This window comes from Nanorana parkeri, unplaced genomic scaffold (assembly GCF_000935625.1).
Source record: "Nanorana parkeri isolate BGI_ZX_2015 unplaced genomic scaffold, ASM93562v1 scaffold126, whole genome shotgun sequence".
Classification (NCBI taxonomy): domain Eukaryota; kingdom Metazoa; phylum Chordata; class Amphibia; order Anura; family Dicroglossidae; genus Nanorana; species Nanorana parkeri.
Genome location: NW_017306394.1, coordinates 810,927 through 826,446, shown reverse-complemented (window position 1 = coordinate 826,446; position 15,520 = coordinate 810,927). Strand labels below are relative to the sequence as shown.

Below are 15,520 nucleotides of genomic sequence, written 5' to 3'. Positions count from 1 at the left end.
TTACTTTAATGTAATTTCACAAGTCAATGTTAATATTAGATCTGTTGCTTTCTTTAAAGAATGATTGGTTAGTGAATGGTTACTTTCAATTTCTTTTTCGGGACTTCGTCAGGAATTTTACTCTGTACCTGACAGAAATAAAAACATTTAGGTAGTATTAAACCCTGAACTTCCTGTCCAGTATAAAATCACAGGGAATAGCACATTATCCAGCAGCCGTCCATCTACTAGATGGGAGGAGGAGGGAGAAGCGGAGAGTGCGTAGCAGAGGATTGCCTTGCCCGTGTCTTTGTGATAGCACACACAAGGGTGGCCCCATAGCACCCTGCAAGGTAAAGGAGTTAACCTAAAACAAGATAGCAGGACCAGTGCTCAGAGAACCAGCTGATTCTGCAGCAATCTAAAACTTATAAACATCAAGGAGCAGCGTCCATTGTAAGTGATTTCATCAGCGTCTGAAATAGCTTAAAAACTTTTTGCCTTTAATATCACTTTTAGTCTTTCTGAACTGTCAGATTATTCTTTCTTCCTGTGTCCCCATGAGGGAAATGTTCCTTTCTCTGAAACAGGAAGTGGGAAAAAAATCTGTGATATGTGCAGTCAGTGCCGGGTCACTCACCAATGCCAGTGTGTGTGATGAGATCAGAGCCACAATGACTGCGCGGGCTTTAGCCGGGGCGCTGCACCCCTCAGCGGTGTGTGTGTTTGAGGATTGGCTGGAGAGTGTTCCGGGTGACTACGCCAATGTTTTTCCCTCTGTAGGGCGGAGTCGTAGCCAAGTTTCAGTTTTAGGGTGATGGCAGCCAAGTGCATTCGGTGATGTCATAGTTTATGTTTGAGGGAACGACCCGTTTGATTACACATCAACTTTAAAATAAAATAATTAGTTGAGTTATATTTAATTGCAAATTTTGTTTGAGATAAATGCAGTTTTTATAGATTATACTTTACTACAACTACTTACCAAAATAAAGCATTGGTAGCGAACAGGAAACTTAGATCTGGAGAGCGGTGATGTCACTCCTGTATAATATAACTTATATCTGGAGAGCGGTGATGTCACTCCTGTGTATCATAACTTATATCTGGAGAGAGGTGATGTCACTCCAATATAATATAACACATCTGGAGAGCGGTGATGTCCCCCCTGTATAATATAACTTATATCTGGAGAGCGGTGATGTCACTCCAATATATATATATGTAACATTTGTAGACTGGGCCCCTCATCTCTGTGTTAATAATCTACCCTGTAATATATAAGTTGTGTTTGGCGTCCTGATCCTGTGCAGTATATTTGGGCTCCGGTGTGAACTTGTGGCCGGGTTTGTGGTCGGTGATTGCTCCTCCAGCTGAACTCTTTTACATGGGTGGGTATGCAGAGGTAGGTGGCTCCGGTATTACTCACCAGGGTCACATTCTCGTCAGCATCGCCTTGTGGTTAGGTCTCCATTTGCCTCTTCTCTGCAGCTGTGAATGTATATCATGATCAGAAAGGTGTTGAAGGCATGGTTTCTATAAACTACAACTGGTAAAGTGGGCCTGTCACATGCACTTAGTGGACGGAGCGCAATTCAGTTAATAGAAAGAACCATGGGGGTTCTTTTTTATTTATTTTTTAAAATTTTGATCTACCTTTATAAAAGAAAAAAAAAAATCCGTCATGCTTCTGTCTGTGGGAGTCGTGCCTGAAACAAATATCCCTGGCACTGGACTCCAGTCATATACAACCAGTTTTGTACATGCTGTGATGGCTGCATCTAGGCCTCTGCATTACTTACTACTGACCCCTGAACCCTGCATCACTTACTACTGACCCCTGAACCCTGCATTACTTACTACTGACCCCTGAACCCTGCATTACTTACTACTGACCCCTGAACCCTGCATTACTTACTACTGACCCCTGAACCCTGCATTACTTACTACTGACCCCTGAACCCTGCATTACTTACTACTGACCCCTGAACCCTGCATTACTTACTACTGACCCCTGAACCCTGCATTACTTACTACTGACCCCTGAACCCTGCATTACTTACTACTGACCCCTGAACCCTGCATTACTTACTACTGACCCCTGAACCCTGCATTACTTACTACTGACCCCTGAACCCTGCATTACTTACTACTGAACCCTGCCGCACTTACTACTGACCCCTGACGCACTTACTACTGACCCCTGAACCCTGCATTACTTACTACTGACCCCTGAACCCTGCCGCACTTATTACTGACCCCTGAACCCTGCCGCACTTACTACTGACCCCTGAACCCTGCCGCACTTACTACTGACCCCTGAACCCTAAGTCACTACTGGCCCCTGAACCCTAAGTCACTTACTGAACCATAAACCTTGTGTTACTTACTGCTGAGTTCTTAACTCTGTGTTACTTGCTTCGGTCCACTACTCATGACCCCTATACTCCATACGTTACCTGCTGATGACCCCTGTACTCCATGCCTTACCTACTCTTGACCCCTATACTCCATACGTTACCTGCTGATGACCCCTATAATCCATACGTTACCTACTCATGACCCCTGTACTCCCTGTACCTCCTGTATTACCTACTCATGACCCCTGTACTCCCTGTACTCCATACGTTACCTACTCATGACCCCTGTACTCCATATGTTACCTACTCATGACCCCTGTACTCCATATGTTACCTACTCATGACCCCTGTACTCCCTACGTTACCTACTCATGACCCCTGTACTCCATATGTTACCTACTCATGGTCTGGTAACATTGTTCTAGTGGCTAGAATAAATTAATATGAATGTGTGCTCGTATGCTTCTAAATGCTGTACGCGCTTGAGTACATTTGTGGGCCATTTTCTACGCTTCTGGCAGCAGAGTCCTGCGTAGAAATGCGTTTTTTTTATTACATCCATGTGCCTGAGCCCTCATACTGCCCATACAGAGCTATGACCTTCCTCGTCCAGTGTCAGCGTTCCTCATCTGGTTGCATTGTATCCGCCATTTGTGGTATTTGGCTTCTGCTGGTCAGGTATTGTGCTGTCTGTGACTGCCCATAGCCATGCCCATAGAGCGTGTGTACATGTGCACAGTGCTATCATTATACGTATGTACTGCACAGCAGAAGCTTCTTCCTCTTGGCAGACGTTCATTCACTGTAGTGGATGATCCGGACGGACCAGTCAGACGGGTATTTTCAGTGTCAGGGAGACCCCGCAGTGCTCGGTGTGATGATGCCGAGGAAATGTCGATGTCTACACATGTCTGAGTCACCCGCTCCACACCTCCTCCTGATCTTGGCTCCGTCTGCGCTAGGCCCGGATCATTACTGCTCAGCAAACCAATCCCAAAGCTGCGCCCCAGGCAGATATAAAAGGCATGCATTTATTGCAGCTCTGGATTCATTAAATGTCTTTTTTTTTTTTTAATAAACAAGCAGCTTAGGGACCTCAAAGTGACTTCCCATCGGCCTCTTGTAGTTTATTGTACAGGAGAAGCCATGTGAGTGTGCCGCAGTGCAAGAAGCATGCTGATAAGAGGGGAGAGCAGAGTGACAGAGAGATGAGCTCATCCACTTGCGGGTTATTCGCTAAGGCCCCGTTCATATCGTTGCATACAGGGAATGTGCATCACATTCACGTGCGCTTGTTCCCCCGTTCATATCGTGGCGTACTGGAAACACGCATCGCATTCACATGCCTTTGTTCCCCTGTTCATATCGTGGCGCACTGGAAATGCGCATCACATTCACGCGCGTTTCTTCACACGTTTGCCGCGTGCCGTTCATTGATTTCAATGGGTGCCGCACTCATGACAAATGTGGGAAAGTAGCTCTTTTAGCGTACCGCGCGTGTTTCCTACATGTGTATGAACATTTTAACGCAGGTCGTCCACCCATGGGGAAAAAGCCGTGTTTGGGGTGCTTTTAGCAGGTATTGGCACTGCAGGCGCGTTGAACGTTTTTAACGTGTTCCGTGAGCGTGCGCTTGATGCGTGTTTGGTACACATTCACAGAACGAGAAGGTGTGAATGGGGACTTGCTGTCCAGTCACAGGGTGGGGAGGGGACCTGTAAGTGAAAGTGGAACAGCAACAGAGACAAATCAGGTCCCCTTCCCTGTCGGGCAGTTTCGTGGCTGCATGCCGGAGCTGTGCAAATCTCAGGACCGGATCCCTTGGCAGGTGAAACGGCTCCCGTATATTTATTTAATCTGTGTATGTAGCTGTGTGCCTGTGCCTGGAGTTCAGCTTTAACTTTCTAGTGGACCATAGAGATGGATGGAAGCAGGCAGATGTCATACTGATAGGCCCCATTCACACACGAATTGGCCTGCACGTACAGCTCCGTGCTGCGTGCGGGGCCGTACCAAGTAGCTGCCGGGTAGGACAGGGGCTGCGTGTGATTAGTAGGCAGCCCCCGTTCTCCTCTATGGGGCTACGCGGCCGTATAAAACCCGGACTGTCCGGGTGAATCCTGGACAGGTTGCAACCCTACCCCCTACGCTCACCTCAATTGCAGGTCCGTAGGGGTGCGGGTGAGCGTATTCATACGCCGCCGGAATGGATCGTGTCTGCGTCCGAGCCAGAAAACCCGCACCCCTACGGACCTGCAATTGAGGTGAGCGTAGGGGGGCGTACGGCCACGTAGCCCCATAGGGAAGGACGAGGGCTGCGCACTAATCACACGCAGCCCCTGTCCTTCCCGGCAGCTACTCGGTACGGCCCTGCACGGAGCTGTACGTGCAGGCCAATTCGTGTGTGAATGGGGCCATAATGACACTGATCTCATTATCAGTCGGAGGGGGAAGTGGAGGCAAGAAAAAAACACTAATTGTTGTAATGTGGGAGGGGCAAACTTGCCACTTATTATTGTAATGGGAGGACAAGAAAAGCCACTAATTATTGTAATGGGGGGGGACGAGGAAATGGGGTGCACTGTAGTTGCCATGTTTGATATCAGTTACATTTGGCACAGATTAGGAAAGTTTCACCTTCTCACCGATCGGCTGACCCCAAATATTTGCCCATTGCAGACTATCTTTTTTGTATGTAGAGACTGATTACGGCTGACTGACAGGGCAATAGATAAAGGAGTGGTAGCTGTAAGGTCACAGCAGAGTCTTATCGGAGGTCAGTGTCGCTGGTTAACATGAGGGGGTTGTCTGGAGGTCACACCAACCTTTTTTTTTATATATATATATATTTTAGTATATACAATACTACAGTATATAGATATATATATATTTTTGTTTTGCTATTTCCTCTTCGAAAAGTCTCTTTTTGTCAACAGCGCCAGCACCCGAATTATCATCATTGTGTCACCTCTGATCCAGCATCTCAGCCCAGGAAGTAGACGGTGACCTTGGATCAGGGGTGGGCAACTCCAACCCACCAGCGGTGCTTTAACTACAAATCCCAACATCGCTCTGGAAGTCATGCCTGTGGCTGTGAGTCTTGCAATGCCTCGTGGGACTTGTAGTTCCACAACAACTGGAGGGCCGGAGTTGCCCACCCATGCCATGGATGATAGCTGAGGAAAAATAGCCTCATCCTTCTGCAGAGAAAAGCAGATGAAGGCATTGTCAGTGGGAGTGCTGTGATCTCTGCGAGAGGATAACCTAGTGTGACGGTTGTCAGTGTTTGTTTCTTACTTGTCTTGTCTAAATGATTGTACAGCACTGCGGAATATGTTGGCGCTATATAAATCATTCTAATCTGAAAGTGTTACACATTACTTCGCATACTCAACCAAACATGAATATATTTAATATGTTGGATGCATTATTTATTTTTTATATCAGAATGGATAGAAAGATCTCTTTATATTTTGAGTTTTTAGAGTAAAGGGTCGGACACGGACGCTTGCTTTTACTCCTGTAGAGTGTCTTTATTTGAGCTTTTATTTTTCCCACCATGTTGGTAATGGCGGGATTGATCAAATGTCGAGTCAGACTTATCAAATGATAATGGAATAATTCCAGCATTGCGTTTTCTTTATACCAGGCGTCTCGATGTACCGGTCGGCAGGTCAATTAGGGCCCCGTACCAGTATCATGCGGCCCGCAGCCGGCTGACAAGACAAGCAACTGGTCACGGACCTCTTACCTGACTTGGGGAAGCAGCTGCACGGTCTGCGTCTCTGTCGGATGCAGACCTACATAGCTGCTCCTGGCGGTGTCTGTTCCTTTTGGCCGGCGCTCTGACAGCCTTCACTGAGCGTTTAGACCCCATTCACACCTGTAAGTTTAGGTGCGATTAGGGATTCCTGCATCAGGAACTTGCGTTTTCCTGCAGCAGGAATCCCTAACCTGCAATTTACAAGCAGCAGCTGTCACCCATTCTAGTTAATGATCAGGTGACATCCGCTGCATGTAAATGCCAGCACACCGCATGCAATCGTATGTGATATGATTACATGAAGTAAGAAGACAATCACTCTCCCTGGATGCACGATCCATGCGTCCAGTGAGAGTGATAGTGAGTGTCCAGAGATAGTGATTTATTCCTATCTGCATGTAGTCGTATCACAAACACATACACTGACATTATAAACACTCGCAGACATTAGCATTGGTCCCATGTTGAGTTCAATTTCATTTTGAAGTGTCAGATTTGAAAAGCGGTCCCCATGGGAGAAGAAAAATGTGTCCAGTGGCCCCCCGAGAGAATTGAGTTTGAGACCCCTGCTCTGTATGTTGCTCCGTGTACAATGTATTTTTTTTCCTTTATACAATGTTTACAGCAGTCCCATGCACCTTTGTACTTTGGGCTCTCTGCTTGCCCCATGTTAATGAATACAAGGGATTTCATCGTCCTGTACTGATACTGATCCTCTAGACCTGGACAAATGTCTCTTGTACGCCTCAAAGACAAAATGAAATCCTTTTCTAAGTCTGCGAAGAAAAAGAATTTGCAGCTCAGGAAGAGTCTGATGGAGGTGAGTTACCCTGCGGGGACGAGGTCTGCTCCTTGGGCTGCAAAGCTTTTTGTCTCTTTGATTTCCAAATTTGTAAGCAGTGCCTTGCGCCTCCGTTTGCATGCAAATGTCATATAAAAGCGCAGTAACATTGTAGACCTTCTGTCCAGAAATCCATTTATAGGTCACGTTATAACAGTCACCTGTGACCATTATATTAGCCTAAAATTGCTGATCTCTACCCAGAGGCTTTCCTGTCAATATGCATATTATGTACAGATATGGGAACTAAATGATGACCTCCGTCCTTCCCTTCAGTCTTATATCTGACCTCCGTCCTTCCCTTCAGTCTTATATCTGACCTCCGTCCTTCCCTTCAGTCTTATATCTGACCTCCGGCCTTCCCTTCAGTCTTATATCTGACCTCCGTCCTTCCCTTCAGTCTTCTATCTGACCTCCGTCCTTCCCTTCAGTCTTCTATCTGATCTCTGTCCTTACCTTCAGTCTTCTATCTGACCTCCGTCCTTCCCTTCAGTCTTCTTTCTGACCTCTGGCCTTCCCTTCAGTCTTCTATCTGACCTCCGGCCTTCCCTTCAGTCTTATATCTGACCTCCGGCCTTCCCTTCAGTCTTCTATCTGACCTCCGTCCTTCCCTTCAGTCTTCTATCTGACCTCCGTCCTTCCCTTCAGTCTTCTATCTGATCTCTGTCCTTACCTTCAGTCTTCTATCTGACCTCCGTCCTTCCCTTCAGTCTTCTTTCTGACCTCTGGCCTTCCCTTCAGTCTTCTATCTGACCTCCGTCCTTCCCTTCAGTCTTCTTTCTGACCTCTGGCCTTCCCTTTAGTCTTCTATCTGACCTCCGGCCTTCCCTTCAGTCTTATATCTGACCTCCGGCCTTCCCTTCAGTCTTATATCTGACCTCCGACCTTCCCTTCAGTCTTATAGCTGACTTCCTGCCTTCCCTTCAGTCTCATAGCTGACTTCCGGCCTTCCCTTCAGTCTTGTGCAGTTGTACCGGAATATTGATGTGGGGGTAGGCAAAATAAATGGGCAGCAGAGTGGTGTAGTAGTTAGCGCTTCTACTTTGCAGCACTGGGGGGTCCCGGTTTGAATCCCAGCCAGGTCACTATCTGCAGGGAGTTTGCATGTTCTCCATGTGCTTGCACTGTATGTGTTTCCTCCGGGTACTCAGGTTTCCTCCCACACTCCAAAGACATGCTGGAAGGTTGATTGGCTCCTGTCTAAATTGGCCCTGTATGTATGTATGTGAGATAGGGACCTTAGACTGTAAGCTCCTCGAGGGCAGGGACTGATGTGAATGTGCAACTGTGTAAAGTGCTGTGTAAATCGTCGGTGCTATATAAACACCAATAAAAAATAAATAAATGCAGATTAAACTTCTGCTTTAAACTGTTTTTTTTTAGCTTTGGATAAAATGGGGAATGATTATAACCCCTGTCAGGTCTCCATTAGAGAGATAGGAGATTCCCCCTCCAGGGTCAGGTCTACATTAGAGAGGTAAGAGATTCCCCCTCTCGGGTCAGGTCTCCATTAGAGAGGTAAGAGATTCCCCCTCTCGGGTCAGGTCTCCATTATAAAGACATGAGATTCCCCCTCCCGAGTCAGGTCTCTATTAGAGAGAGAAGAGATTCCCCCTCTCGGGTCAGGTCTCCATTAGAGAGGGATAAGAGATTCCCCCTCTCGGGTCAGGCATCAATTAGAGAGATAAGAGATTCCCCCTCTCGGGTCAGGTCTCCATTAGAGAGAGAAGAGATTCCCGCTCTCGGGTCAGGTCTCCATTAGAGAGAGAAAAGAGATTCCCCCTCTCGGGTCAGGTCTCCATTACAAAGACATAAGATTCCCCCTCCCGGGTCAGGTCTCCATTACAAAGACATAAGATTCCCCCTCCCGGGTCAGGTCTCCATTACAAAGACATAAGATTCCCCCTCCCGGGTCAGGTCTCCATTACAAAGACATAAGATTCCCCCTCCCGGGTCAGGTCTCCATTACAAAGACATAAGATTCCCCCTCCCGGGTCAGGTCTTTATTAGAGAGAGAAGAGATTCCCCCCTCTTGGGTCAGGTCTCTATTAGAGAAGAGATTCCTCCTCTCGGGTCAGGTCTCTATTTGAGAGAAGAGATTATCCCTCTTGGGTCAGGTCTCCATTAGAGGGATAAGAGATTCCCCCTCTCGGGTCAGGTCTCTATTTGAGTGAAGAGATTCCCCCTCTCAGGTCCCTATTTGAGAGAAGAGATTACCCCTCTCAGGTCTCTATTTGAGAGAAGAGATTCCCCCTCTCAGGTCAGGTCTCTATTTGAGAGAAGAGATTCCACCTCTTGGGTCAGGTCCCCATTATGTTTCTCTCACTTCCTGTCTGGTGAAACTATTGTCACTGTGAAAGTAACTAATCTCTTCAACGGAGTCCCAGAGAGCAGTGAAAGGAAATTCTAATTCTCCCCAAATCTATCCAACTGTAAAAAAAAAAAAAAATCTATTTTTGGCCAGACGTGCACTTTAAGACGAGGTCAGGTAGAAAATACAATCCTCCTTTTCCTGTGAACAGTTAATTTTTGGCATGTGCTGATTCCGACATAAAATGCACTTTTTTTTTTGTCTCTGCGGATGTTTGAACTCCACGTTCTGTGATCCTTACCATCCCCGAGCTCTGGATGATTTAAGGGTTAACCCCTGTACCGGGATCCTCTCCTTCACCCACCTACGCTTCCAGCTTCTCCACTAATAATATTAGACTGGGAAGTGCGGAGGAGGTGGAGCGCCTTGTGTGATTAATCTCTTCCCCCCCCCACCCCACAGGGGCTCCGACACCCCCAATTTCAGCTCCATGGGAAAAGTGGGCTGGTCAGCCCCTCTCTCGATCAATGGTTTCCCTCCCTCACCTTTTCAAAAAGTCCCTGGCAAGCGCCGAGCTCACTAATGTACCAAGAATCTTTTTTTTTTATAAAATTGAGAAGAAACAGTTATTTGGGAGCAAATATTACAGCCCAATTCTGGAGGTCGCTTCCCTGTAGATTGTGCTCATCAGTCCTGCATGGAATCATTGAAATGTTCATAGCTTTAATTTTATTGAACGCCATGTATATTATTTGTACACCCTCAGCACATCCATCTCTACCCAGGAGGATGCTGGCCGGAGTACCTTATATAGAAGAGATCCGGGTTGTCACCTTCAGCTGAAGCAGGTCGTAGATTTGAATCAGTTGGGTGAAGAATTTTTGCCTTATTTTGCTTCTCTCATGAAGAGATTTATTTCACAGTCTGGATCGTTTCTTTACAACCCGCCACTGTTACATGAACAGCTCAATGTACCAGGCAGGAATCTGATATGAAATAGTTGCTCTGAGGAGACTGTGCAGAAGAGCTTACAGTCTATTACCAAGAAGGGGAAAGGAATCAAAGGGGCACAGTTTTATGAAACAATGTGCACATTTACATTTCAAGATGAACATGCAAAGGGCATGTTGAGGAAGCTATGCTTTGCCCTTCTTCATTTTATTAGAGAAGATTTTAGGATTTAGGTGGTGTTAACCATCATCTAAACGTAGATGTATTTTTCCATGTAAAGTAATGTGTCAGTGTAACACTTCAAGGTAATTATTACCTCTCACCCCTGCATCATCCCAGGGGTCACCATCTATTTCCTGGACTGAAATGCCGGCTGAGGCCAGGTTCACACCTGGGCAATCCGTGACCACGCGGCAATCGTACCCACAATTGTGCGTATGACCGCGTGGTCATGGAATCGCCCACCACCACTGGTCACGCTGGTGGTAGAAAATAATGGCACCCCAGCCACCCCCTATTAGAGATCCTCCACACCAAATCTCCTCAAACCATGTCTTTATGGAGTTGGCTTTGTGCACAGGGGCACAGCCATGCTAGAACAGAAAAGGGTCTTCCCCATACAGTTCCCACAATGTTGGAAGTGCACAATTGTGTAAGATGTCTTTGTATGCTGAAGGATTATCAGTACCTTCACAGGAAACACCTAAACTAAGTCATTTGGAGGGGGGTACACATGTTGGCCGTAGAGTGTACCTCTATCTATCTGTCTGTCTATCTATCTATCTATCTATCTATCTATCTATCTATCTATCTATCTATCTATCTATCTCTGTCTGTCTATCTATCTATTGTGACATCAGTTTGGGAAGCTTGTTTCATATTCCAGTTTTGCATGGGATGTTATGGAGCTGTGTATACTTGCATCAGTTGCTGCGTCTGTCATGCATCCTGGCCACTTTCTCCCATACATCTCTATGTATGATATGTCGGCCATTTTTCTGACATGCCAAAGCCCATGCGCACCAGCCTTAAATGAAGCGCCTTCCCCTATCTCTGCCTGGCTGTATGTTCTTTGCTTTTCATGTAAAAATGGAAAATTGCGGAAATGAACTGATTATTCATCGGTTATTGTCAGAGCTTGTATTATACCCGGCAGAAGTGGTGACAGGTAACGTGCAAGACAGGTGTGTCGCGTAGGGCGAGTGTCAGTGGAGTGTTTCGACACTTGTCAGTAGCAAGTCCCAGCAGGAATGGGGGGAGGCTTGTGAGTGCGCGGGATAATCTGCGGAGAGAATGGTAAATTAATACAGGGGATTAGTCTACATGTAAATAAATTAAAGTGGGGGATAATTGACGCCTGGGACCGGGAAAACTGGCTGCCCAACCACAGACTTGTCCAAACCTGAGATCTGATTTCTGAGTTGTTTTTTTTTTTTTTTGTAAAGCCAGATTGTGGTGTTTCCAGTTGGGTTTCTTTATTTCTTCCTTTCATAGAAGTAAACTAGGAGTGTGTTTAGGGCAGCAGTAATGAGGCGGCAAAATGAAATTTGGCCCTTGACACTTTCTCAGTCTTTCATACAGTAGCTGTCTGTAGAGGTGAGGCAGTGATTTATGATCTGACTGCCGTCACTGTTATTATTTAGGAAAATGGTGACATTAATAGGGACAGTTATTTCTGCTGTGCGTGCATGTTCACTTAATCAGCATGCATGCCTGGTGCCAACCTTTCCATGGGGAACTCTGGTGATGCCCTCCCAGCTAGACAGTGTGGCAAATGTGTATGTACCACAAGAATTGACTTTTCAGTATTTGAGGGTTTATATGTAATTAAACATAACATTCAATTACAATTAAAGTAAACCCTCACTGGATGACGTGTAGTTCTCTCTTTCTATAAACAAATACAAACAATAAATAAACAAATACTGTTTTCACCTTTATCCTCATTTTGTCCATCTCAGTGCTGCTGATTTCCTGCAGCCTCCTTTAGTCATTTCCTGTCTACATGCACTCGCTCCAACATCGGCTGCACATCATTGTTCTGCATCAGTTTTCCTAGTGATGATAATGGTGGACCATGCCTGCGCAGAATGTATCAGCACAGTGTCAGGATTCATGGCCCTTGTGTACTGTTAGGGAACCAAAAGACTAGAAAGTAACTTAAAGTGCAGGTTTTGGAAATTAAAAGGAGTTTATTGAAAAAAAACCAAACATAAATGGTAAAAAACAATAGAAAAAGTCCAGGACGTCGTCAGTGCCAAGGCAGAGATCAGTTGCCAAAGCCGATAGGTAGCGGAACCAGGTCAGCAGGATGGACGGAAACCACAGCCAGAGTCAGGAACAAGGAGATCAGTCTGCCAGGGCCAGAGTCATACGCTGAGAACAGGAACTTGCAGAGCACTTGGTAGATCAGAACAAACGCAAGAGCAGAGACTGAATGGACAAGCTGAAAATTCCTGTCTCATAGTAATGATGATGACACCAGGTCACTACCCTGGTGTCGTCATCATCATCATCATCACTCTGAGACAGGAATTTGTCAGGAGTTTGGTGTAGTTGCAGAATGATGACGGGTTTGGTCATAAGAGGGCGCTAAAGAGGAACAACAGTGCCAAAGATACTGCAGCCGACTGGAGGAGAAAGGGTAAGAGACCCTGGCACACCGCCGCTTGTATTCTCTACCAGGGGACCATGTGACAAAGCACAAGTACAACTGGGAGAAAATTGTCCCCCCGTAACAGGAAGTGCCTGGTCAAGGACCTTCATGGCAGGATCCTCAGGGATTATTTTAATGACTGCAGATTTAAAAATATTGAAAATTCCTTTAAAATGACAATAACATGTGAAAGCTTCTATGAGATTATAGTGATTGGGTTTACATCAACTTTAAGTTTAGATGTAATATATAATTTGTGAATCCCTAAAACGTTGTCGAATCATTATTCTGAGTTCTTCGTTGGTCCATGAGTGAGATATGAAGTGTTGCAGAGATCAGTATCCCAGCAGGAAGTAGGGAGGTCTCATATATCAACACACACAAACGGCTGAGCACGTTACATGTGTAAACAGATGTGTAGATTCTGTGTGACAGCCAGTAATCCACCACAATGGAAAAAACCTGTTTTCAAAACTTTTCCCACCTCCCAGACACAAATCGTTTTGAGAAACCCTCTCAACGCCACGGCTTTATGGTGCCAATTAATCATGAGCCGTCATTCAATGCTTCGCTCCCAGTCAGCACTTTATGTACCCAGATCCCCTGTCACCTTTCCCTCCGCCGAGAGCAATGTGTGCAGCTAACGGACCCGGAACAGCCAATCAGAAATCATCTTTTATTAGCCTGACTACACTGATTTATTAGCCTGACCACACAGATGAATGCTAAAAAATCCTATTGGTGCTTTTGGCCTTTGCACACCTTTGTGTAATAAACTTTTGTGCTATTTTTTGGGTTGCAGTTTAAATTTGCTGAAGGGCTGAAGAAGCAATAATTGTCCTCTGGAATAAAGTCTAAATATAATCTAAAAAAAATACGGCCAAACAGCATTGAGCTGGCTTCCCAGGCATTCAAGAAGCCAGGCGGCGGCGGCGGGTAATGACATGCGTCACGGCTTTGTTATTGGCCAGGAAGCCCGGTTCATGCTAGTGGAAGTACCGGTATCAGTACTCGGTATGGGGGCGAGTACCAAAAGATAGATCTCGGTACTCATACTCGATACCGAAAAACCGGAATTTGTGCATTCCTAATCCAAACCCTAGAAAAATCCTCTATCCAAAACCTAGAAAAAATTATCCAAAAAGTAAAGATAACACTCTATCCAAAACATGAAAAAAACCTCCAAAAACTGAAACAATCTATCCAAAAGACCAAAAACTACCACTTTCTCCAACCAAAATGGTTAAAAACTTTTCAGAATTGTCTTTTCCCCATTGGGAAGATTTCCCTTTACTTGCTGGCTCAGAAGCTGACTGGTACGTGAGTTCCCCTCTAAATTGTGCCCCCATTGACAGATTTCTCCTCACCTATTGTGGCAACAACTGTAAAATGTTGGATATTCCATCACTTCCTGTCCTGGTGAAAATGGTCAGACACTATTGTTGGCTGTGTCTCTCCTGATAGTGGTTCTAACCCCTTCCCCAATGTTTTGGCAATGTATTTACAGTGGAAGACATACTTTGTTATGAATTTCTTCTGATAGTATCCGATGTTTGACAAGCCGTGAATTGACCCCTCAGTCAGCAGTTATGTATTATTAATGCCCCTTCTGTACACCATAAGCTGACTTTTCCCACCGGTGACTTGTCCTTACGTCGTGTTATGACTTTCGTACTATATTTACAAATTCCTCAGTACTGCTCAATATTTGCCTTATGTTGGTGGTGAGATGACATTTCTCGGCCCTGGCGGTGTTGACGTAGCTCAGACTTTTCCCACGCTCGCTCTGCTCTGAATGAAAAGACTGTACATGAGTGCAATTTATAATGCCCAGCCCGCCTTACCTGACAATTCACACCATCGCCTTCCTTCCCCCCTTTCCATCACACGGATCCCCTAGTAGTCTACTACTCCAAGGACGTGTTTGTTAAGCAGAGAGGAGGAGACTTTCACCCACACCCTCCATTCACAAGAATACAGGCCACGGAGATGGGTCATCATGGGGACGTCTTGGTTAAGGGGCCCAGTTAAAGAAATATAACTTTAATGACAGAGAGGGAGATGGAAAAAGGGCAAACTTCCAGCAGACTATGGTTGTAAACACAACATTAATGGAAACTAAATACGCTTGGGAGAAACGGCGATCTGTCCTAAGAAGAAACTCTTCATAAATGAATATTGAAAGTGCAAATTCGTCAGCGTTTGTCTATAAGGGACATCTGTGCGGATATTTTCTTTACTGCCAGTTGTGTGTTCTTTTACCAACACCATAACAGAAGTCACCAGCACTCGATATGTGCAAGAAGTAAAGCACTTTTTATTATATTGCCACATCATACAGCCAATGTTTCAGGGTCATTCTAAAGAATGAATATGTGCCTTGGCAGAGGTCTTATCTCTGTTGCCTGAGAGACTCAACCCTGCTGTGTACTGTGCATCAAATTCTGCTTTGTGTCGTATCCTCAGAATGCAAAATTAGTTGATTTAAAACAGCATTTCACAACCTTTCTTCAGTCATGGCACCCATTGAAAGTATGCAAAATCTCCAGGCACCCCAATCTAAAGTGTAAACAATTACTGTGGTTCCCCCCCAAAATCTATACCAGGCTCCTATCCTTGAAAAAATAAATGTAAAGCCCCCCCGCCCCCCACCTCCCCA

At 45.6% G+C, this 15,520-nt stretch overlaps 1 protein-coding gene across 2 annotated transcripts in view; it reads left to right on the top strand.

Moving 5' to 3' along the window:
- The window catches only part of B3GNTL1 (UDP-GlcNAc:betaGal beta-1,3-N-acetylglucosaminyltransferase-like 1), a 230,485-nt gene that overhangs the window by 176,209 nt on the left and 38,756 nt on the right, over window positions 1–15,520 (top strand). Inside the window, exon 1 of one of the 2 annotated variants that reach the window (XM_018553647.1) lies at window positions 6,818–6,922. The exons of the other annotated variant lie outside the window; for it this stretch is intronic. Coding sequence (XP_018409149.1) covers window positions 6,833–6,922 — 90 coding nt within the window. The 5' untranslated portion in view covers window positions 6,818–6,832. Of the gene's footprint in view, window positions 1–6,817; window positions 6,923–15,520 lie in introns of those variants that run through there. 2 annotated transcript variants of the gene reach the window in all.